This window comes from Halyomorpha halys, unplaced genomic scaffold (assembly GCF_000696795.3).
Source record: "Halyomorpha halys isolate HHAL.00 unplaced genomic scaffold, Hhal_1.1 Scaffold368.1, whole genome shotgun sequence".
Lineage (NCBI taxonomy): Eukaryota > Metazoa > Arthropoda > Insecta > Hemiptera > Pentatomidae > Halyomorpha > Halyomorpha halys.
Genome location: NW_027111728.1, coordinates 139,012 through 148,302, shown reverse-complemented (window position 1 = coordinate 148,302; position 9,291 = coordinate 139,012). Strand labels below are relative to the sequence as shown.

The 9,291-nt window shown below is 31.2% G+C and overlaps 1 protein-coding gene across 2 annotated transcripts in view; it reads left to right on the top strand.

Moving 5' to 3' along the window:
• The first annotated feature begins 454 nt into the window (after positions 1–454).
• Positions 455–9,291, top strand: part of LOC106681840 (uncharacterized) — a 50,357-nt gene continuing 41,520 nt past the window's right edge. The window contains exon 1 of one of the 2 annotated variants that reach the window (XM_014422373.3): positions 455–558. In XM_014422373.3, the coding sequence (XP_014277859.1) occupies positions 554–558 (5 nt within the window). In that variant the 5' untranslated portion in view covers positions 455–553. Of the gene's footprint in view, positions 559–8,815; positions 8,837–9,291 lie in introns of those variants that run through there. The other variant, XM_067049759.1, reaches the window with a different exon arrangement.

Below are 9,291 nucleotides of genomic sequence, written 5' to 3'. Positions count from 1 at the left end.
GAGAGAGAGAGAGAGAGAGAGAGAGAGAGAGAGAGAGAGAGAGAGAGAGAGAGAGAGAGAGAGCCTCCATAACAACTATTCTCAAAACAACAGTTAATTACTAAACCAATTCGAAACCTCAAACTGAGCTTACATTTGACAATAGCCATATAAATTAAATGCAATACCAGGATTCGTTCTCAATAAACAAACAAAGCGCATTGATTCCTGGACTGGAAATCATATCTGCTGTTTTGGTATAATTATTCTATGTTTTCATCATAAGAAAACAATTATAGAATCCATTTATTTTCAAATTCCGAGGAATATAGGCGTATATTAATTAAAACATAAGGAAATATTATTCTGGACTAATTAGGGTTAGGGAGATAAATACAGACTGACCCGCGAGTGGGGTCAATAGAAAAGATAACTGTATCTATGCGTCAAGTGATATTATTTTCAGTTTTGATTTTGCTATAGACAAGACATGTATGAATGTTCTTAATCTACTGTGCTGTGGTAAAAAGAGTGCAACATCACTAAGGACTAGGGATATCTGAACACAGGAAAAATGAGGTTAGTAATAAAAAAAAAAATTGTATCCTAAATACATTCTAACTGATAATGAATTTTGATTTATTATATAAAATCTGTAATAAATCTAAAATCCAACTGTATTTGTTGTATATCCTATGCTATTTCTAATCTACATGAAACTATGTAAGTTGCCACATTTTGCCTTTTTCAATCATATTGTATCTTCATTAAATTAATATTTATATATCTGCAGAACAACACAGCACTTCAGTAAATAGGTATATTGGGTTGTAAAATAAGTTCGTAGCGTTTTTTTTCCGGTGATTTCAATAAAAACTTCAGATTCTTTTAAATATTTTTAATCAATTATATATAACCAATTTTGATCTATTACATATTGCCATCTTTCAGATCATTTTTTTTTATTTCTTCCTCCCAAAACTCCTCAATGCAGTCTTCGAGCGAATTAAAGTGTTAATAGGGTTTTGAAGGGCCCGGAATAAATGAAAATCTGTTGGGACAAGGTCTGGTGAATAAGGTGGGTGGGAGAGAGCCCAGCTAAATTCTAATAATTTCTGCCGGGTCTGCAAAGAAATGTGAGGATGGGCGTTTTCATGATGGAAAACTATGCCTTTGCGATTATGATACACAAATGATTTGAGACACCTGCGATATCACGTGTCGTAGAGTGAGGGTTGTCAGTGACCAATGCTTGAATTTGGTCATCATCAACTTGCGTATTCCAAGTCAAAATCTTCGGTTCTAAACCGATAAACCCACTTACGGACGGACCAATATGTTCATTTTGTTTATAGTAATTTTTATTAATCCTATATTTATTGATTCAGTATGTTGTTAACATACGGAAAAGGTGCCATTACGGGTTGGGGCGTAGGTCCCGGCTAGGAACGTTGTAGATTCGATTCCCACCTGGGGCAGCTAATATAACTTTGGTAACCACCAGGGTTGGGAGTTGGCAAAAAGGACCAACCAATACGCCCACTTAATAGACTAGTTCCACATTCAGATACATATATCAATCTTGTTTACGTACAAGTAAAATATCAAAAAGGTTTGGTTTAACTATAAAAATATAAAATAGTAAAGGTTAGTGGCATCGTCTTACTAGTGTATACTTGTCTTCGAAGTTTATTAAAAAAAACATCCAATTTATACGAACTACAACGGCAGTCAAACGATTAAAACCACTTGTTCTGCTAAATAAAAACTGTAAAAAAAAAAATGTACATTTCTTACATAATCAATATCTTTACTTTCACTTTCCTATCTATGGAATATATAGTAAGGAGAAGTATTGTGAACATGCAAAATTTTTAATTCCTATATTTAAAATAAATTAATTGTCGACTTTCCATCTAAATACACAGACACGGAAATACATACCGGAATCTCTCAAAATGGTCTGTGTGTGTGACACTTTCGATAAAATTGAATACATGATCAATTAAACACATTTTTCGATTTTCTCAAAAATGGCTCTAACGATTTTGGTTTAACTTAATGTATCAAATGAAATTATCTCTTTTATAATCTTTAAAAATTTCTTGAGACTTGCTGTTTAAATGAATAAGTTGATTTTTATTCATTTTAGTCTAAACACATTTTATTTTTCTTACAAGTCCGACGTTCCGGCCATCCTTAGGGACAATCCTACAATTATGGATTTAAATGTAATAAACAATAAAGATGTGATAAAGTTTTAACAAATAGTGATTATGATAAATGAATTTTAATTTTTGTTTTTAATGTGAAAATTGAAAAAATAAACCTAAAATCGAAATTGAAAAATAACTTACAATGTTACTAGCAGAAAATCCAAAACAATTCATGTAGTTTGGCTAAGATAATGACCAGTCACTAAACGATAGTAAACCAGCAGCCACAGAAAAAATAACTAATATCGTATCTCCTCCGAATTGGTCATAGCAAGTTTTCTTATGGTCCCATGGTTCCAATATTGCCAAATATCCATACGCTGTGGAACTAACGTGACTTGAATACTGAAGAACGCCCCTCCTTGAGTGCCCGGAACTCCCACAAAGCCTTCACTTGCACACTTTAAGAAACTCTATAAGATGTTTGAGCAGCTAGATTAGATCAGTAGGGGCAATCTTATTTACAAAAAAAAAAAATACCCCATATAAGAGTTAATAAATCCTTTAACGTATTGAAAATATTTTTTTCTATTTAAAAAAAAAAAGTATATTTGGAAACTGTCATTAAAATCGAAAGAATAATATATTTCAGAGAAAAAAAATACATTCATTAATTTTTCAAAGGATTGGTTAATGAGCTTTTTTCTCATATATCGGCCCATACATGTATTTCAGGAAACAAGATTTCCAATAAACAAAGTTTTCAGAGTATCATTAGTATTTCCAGGTAATCTTATTTTTACATAAAATTATCTACATATGAAAAATATATAGAGAGAGGTTTAAAACAAGGTGATTCTTTATCACCTATCTTATTTAATCTAGCATTAGAATACGTCATTAAAAGTGTGATGAATACCGAAAAGTATTTAACTTTGGGTGGTAAAATATCGGTGCATGCTGATGATTTGGTATTATTAGGTTAGGACAAAGAAACTATAGAACTAAATACAATCACGTTAATAAAATCCAGTTTTGAAATAAATACGGATAAAACAAAATACATGGTTAGCAGTAGAAAGGCGTGCAATTTCGGTGATGTAGACATAGGAGGAAATACGTCTGAACAGGTTCATAGGTTTAAGTATTTAGGTTCTACGGTAACTAGGAAAAACGAAATTGATGAGAAAATAAAAGTTAGGTTGAAGGCGGGAAATGCTTGTTATTTTTCATTTTCGAAACTGCTTAGCTCGCGCCTTCTATCGAAAAACTTAAAATTTACAAAACTATTATTCTCCCCACTGTTCTTTATGGATGTGAGCAAAACAAAGTTTTGCGAGAAGTATTCGGACCGATAAAGGATAAATTAACGGAAGAATTTAGAAGAAAACACAACGCTGAATTAAGGGACTTACACTCGATAAATATATTTCAAGTTATAGCATTGCCGCGTATAAGGTGGGCGTGTAAGGTTGTAGGGCTTGGTGACGAGCGGATCCCTAAAATGTTAATAAGCACTGGACCAACGGGTAAACGTCCGAGGGGTAGACCGAAACGTAGATGGGAGGATTGCGTTAAAACTGATCTGGTGGAATTGGGTTTGAAGGATGTATGCAGGGAGAGTTTGGTATTATCGGCATCGATCCTTCGGGTTCGTTAAGCCCTCATTATTATTATTATAGAGAGAGCTTTAAATATTTATCTCCAGTAGCTAGATGAAACATAATGATATGGAAATAAAGGCGAGGTTAATCGAACAGGAAATACCAAAGAAGTTAGTAAATCTAGTTTAGATGCGCACGACCGCAACGTTAAATGAAGTTCGAATCGGTAATCACTATTCTGAGAAGTTTAAGGTCTAGTCGGGTTGAAAACGAGGTGACTCTTTATCATATATTATTTAATTTAGTACTAGAATACGTTATTAGAATTTGAATGCATACCAAAAAGGGTTTAATTTCAGGTGGGAAAATACCAGTGCTTGAATATGCTGATGATTTGGTATTATTAGGAAAGGACAAGGAAACTATAAAACTAAATAAAATCTAGTAAGCAACAAGGTCTCGAAAGAAATATGGATAGAAAAAAGCATACGATTAGCAGAAGAAATGGCAGTATTTTCAGTGATGAAGACATAAGAAGAGTATTATACATAATAATTTTAACTGGAAGATAGTTTTACGAATTATGTTTTACGGTAACTAGAAAATACGAAATTGAGAAAGTAATATAAACGAGGTTAAAAGAGGAAATGCCTGTTATATTTAAATTTCGAAATTGCTTTATATCTGTCCAGAAAGTTTGAAGTTACAAAAATATTATCCTTCCTACTGTACTTTACGTGTACAGTATACAGTGTACAGGAAAGAGGCCTGTTACACAAGGGGAAGAACCATGGGGACCATAGGCAGGACTTCGGCAAGGGGATACCATTACACACGCATACATCCTGGAACGTTGGGTAAATAAAAGATACGTAATTCCGCATCATTCCAAGAAATAGCCCTCCATTTTATTTTTACTTTATAAAATACAATCATTATCTAAAAATTATTACCTATAATCACAATAAATTATTGTAATTGGAAGTTGAAAGTCGAGCATAAACTTTTTTTTTTTTATTTATTGATATTTACAACTGTATAAAAAATACAACAAGTAAATTTGATCATAATGACATAATGATAATGATATGATACAGGATTTAGAGAAACTACCCAGTAGTAGAACTCTAAAAAAATTTTACAATATAAGGTCACGAGGCCATCTTCTTTTCAGGCGCCTCGGAGGATTGCCAGGAATGGAAGATAAAGCAAGGTTAGAAACTAGTGGGTTTGGGAGTTTATAATGGAAGGAATGATTTCGGGTTCGGGCTAGATCAGAGTATAAACTTAAATATTGAACATAAATACATACAATAAATACAAAAATATAAGAGCTGATAAGAAGTTTGCTAAGAGAGCATAAGCGTTCTGGGATTGCTGGCAAATATATTAACCACCTCTTCTTCGGTGATTGCCTTCTTTGACTTACTTTCAACCTACATTCTGAAATTATGGAAATGGTAAACTGTAAATTATAATATGAAGAATGGAATCTAAAAAAGGTTTTTTTTTTATTCGTTCACCCATGATTTTTAGAGATAAGCATATGACGACTAAGTATGCTCATTTAATCTTACCTTTCTTGCTGAAGAATCAACGTATATTCATCTTGTCCCTGCAAAAGTTTGTTGTGTTCTGTGATCTGTGAAGATGTCAACTCAACAATGTTACCTTCGTAATCATAGTGTATTTCCATAAAGAAATCAACTATCAAATATGTTCACTATTCTCTTAATTTTTTTCCCTTATGTCTCAAAAATCTTGCCACTTATCCCCTCTGCCTACGCCCATGGGAAGAACTCATGGGAAATTTGGTTATATGAAGACAGCGAATGGTGGCATCGCCATCGAACCATCGGGCTCGCGAGGCTTTTAGTATTACTTTAGGGGAAAGAATTATAAAATTTTCTCCGAAATTACTCATTTTATGCTACGTGGAGTTCAAATAACGAAGTTTCGCAAATAATAACTTTTTAATTAAATGGTCTTTAATTAGTTATGCATTTTCCTCATTCAAATGATATTACAGGGTTTAAATGCCGAATTTTTAAAATAGCTTCCTTTAAAGTATTCACATTTAATTTTGTTTATTAGCATTAATTGATCATAACTATTTGTTAGTAGTAAGAAAGAATTAAATAAGGATCTGAGTATTGACAAAAGGAGAAAAAAAAAGAAATATTACTGTACTGCATTGAAATGAAATTTCAACCAAGAGGAAGTAAGACTGGCATTTGATGTTTGGAAAGTTAAAGATTTTACAAAATTAAAATTCAACTATACAAAGGGATGGGGAGTGACGCAAAACACATAAATAAACTAAATTTATAAAAAAAAAAAAATGTTTTCGGGTTTCCATGGTTATTGCAAGGAAAGTCAGTTTTGAAATTCACTACGTACGAATGGACTAATTTCAACTGAATGCTGAGAGGCGCCCTAAGAATTTTTTTTGCCTTCCTAACAAACTATCGAATTCTTAACCAACAGCCGCATATGGCACATACATTAAAAATTAACAACTTTCAGAAGTAATAAATGAAACAAAATATTTAAGACAGCTCCTTTATATAGAAAGGAAAAAATAGTAGAAATACTTTAGTAATCGTAAATTCTTTACTATGTAAATAAATATTTAAAGCCGTCTAATTTTTAATTAAATAATTTAATATACATTTTATGAATGGGTGACAAAAGAGAATAAAACATACAATGGCTGAAACCTCCATATAAATACTCCGGATTCGATTATGAATCTTAAATGTTATAGGAAACTAAAAATTTATTTTTTATTTATTCCCTAATAATTTGGGAAAAAAAAATGTTTCTTCCTATTTCTGAGGGTAAAATGAAATCAGATTCCCAAGAAAGGCGAATACTAACCGTACATGCTTGCTTAGTTTTTCATATAAATTCCTTATGGTATCCCGAGCTCACTCTAAAGGGAATGCTGAATATAAACAAGGACTTTTATTCCTTTTTTTTATTTTTTTCTTATTTGTATTTTTAAAGGATTTTAAGCCGATAAAAAAGATTTCACCCCAGGATTGGTTAATAGGAAGGATATATTTAAAAATTAAAAAAAGATTTGACAACAGAAAAACGTAATAATAAACAAAGATCTTAGACGACTTTAGGTTCACATAAATAACAATAATAAAAAGCTTAGCCGAATATAAAAAACCGAAAGTTCGATGCCGACACCATCAAATTCCTTTCTACGCACATGTTTCTAATGCTCCTCCAAATCGAAATTTCAGTCTTTTCGTTTCCGTCTACCAGTGATCTCTGGAGACCTCTTCCCTCCACAAGTGGGGGGGGGGAGAGCTCGTTTGGGAGTTTCCCAGGCTGAATGTAAATATTGCAAATAGGAACGATCCTTTTCCAGATGTAATTTTGCTTAAGTTTAATTATTTTTATTAGTATTATTATTTTTTTTAATTCTATTTCTTATTTCATTATCAATTATTAAGAAATATATATACGAGCACTAAGGAGTGGAAGCAAAAAACTACCAAATCTCAAGTTTTTCACCCGTCATATTGAAATGGATTCATAAAATCAAAAGTTATTTTATAATTACAGCACAGTTTATTTATATAAATAGTACAGTTTATATTTTTTATATATTTTTATAATATTCATATCTATTACTTTTATTTTTTTATTTAAGTATATTAAGTACTTTTTAAATTTAAAAGTGTAAATGACTGTTGAGTTTTTGTGTATGTACACAAAACAACACATGTGTGTTGGTTCGTATTTAAAATGTTTATTAATTGGAGAAGATGGTCGGGGGTGCGGTCAGCAAAGAACATCATAAATAAACAAAAAGTTATTTATTTATGCCGACGTTTCGACGTGAGTTTCAGGTCTTCAGCAGGGCTATAGAACAACAGAGATAAGATAACTCCAGCATTTAGAGAAACATGATAATCATGATCAAATAATTGATTGATCATCATCTACCATCTAATTCCATGATTATCAATTAATTATTTTTTATTATTCAATTATCAATTTTGAATATATTGTTTAATTCTAAAATTATTTGTCTACTATTTCTTTTCAATTTCATGTTTCTCTAAATATTGGTGTTATCTATGTTGTTCTATAACCCTGATGAAGACCTGACACCCAGGTCGAAACGTCGGTATAAATAAATATCTTTTTGTTTATTTATGTTGTTCTTTGCTAAACGCAACCCCCAACCATCTTCTCTAATCAGTAATCTAAGGCCAACTATCTACACATCATTAAAGTGTTTATTACTTATTATAGTGTATATTATAATTCTTTTCTATGTTTAAAGAAAAAAAAATCATGTTCGGGTTAGAGATAAAATAGTAAAAATTAAATTGTATTGAGAATAGTGGTATATATATAGAATAAAAAAAAAAATTGAAAGGGAAAAATGAAAAAAAACTAAAAAAATCATGCAGCACTAGCATATAATTCAATTTTTTTTGTTATGACTACTTATGACTAGGTACCCGAACAAATTTTTCCCCGAACAAATAGGTACCCCAATTCAATGCAATTGGGCAGCACATATTTAATAAGTGTTTTTTATTCGACTTGATTCACTGTTTATATATTTTAATACATTTAAAACGTATATTTGTTTTATTTTTAATTTTAAAATATTTTCAGAACATAATGTAGACCCATGGTTTAATAAACAGTAATATGTTTGAATCTAAGGAATAATTTTCACTAATACATTCTTGAGAATTGTGAGAAAACTTGTGGAATTTACGTAAACATCAGCCATGATGTATTCTTGAAACCATCTTATCTTTTGAGGAAACCAAGGCATTGCAAAATGAAGAAAGCGCTTGACCAACATTCGACGACAGTTGCTCAGAAACGTGATCAGAATGTTTATCAAGGGAAACAAATTTTCGTTTATTTAAAGACCCTATTTTCAATATTTCTGGGAATATACATAGATTTCCTGATTTCATCGAGTGAAATTACGTTTCCAAGAATTTCCCGTTAGTATGCCTACGTTTTTCCCGAGGCTGAATCAGCTTCGGCCTTTCACTACGTTCACTGCTACTGACAGCACAGTCACGAAAAAGAGCCCACAGCAAGCAGGTTCGTTTCACTGTTATATATTTTTAATAATATGTTTTGTCTATAATCCTAAAATTAGAGTTAGATTTATTTTTAATTTGTTAGAGAACTTTTTTTTCACTCATATATTTTAAAGTAAAATTTGTAACTATTTAAAAAAATATTCGAAAAAAACATTTTTGAAAATAGAGAAAAAACTAAAGCTATGTCATTCTTGAAGAAAACTCGAGTACAGTTTAATAACGGCACATCTGTTCTACAGTGGAAAATTACAGAAAATAAAGATGAACCACTCTTATGATGAAACTACACTATCTTTGGAACATTATAAGCAAAAAATCCGAAAAATTCTTCATATCAAGTTCTGCCATTTTTAAAGTAAAGCAATATTACCCTATAAAAACATACTGGCTTATAAGATTTTTAATAACACAATTACAAATTCATCAATGGTAGAAAAATAAAGTAAATAATAT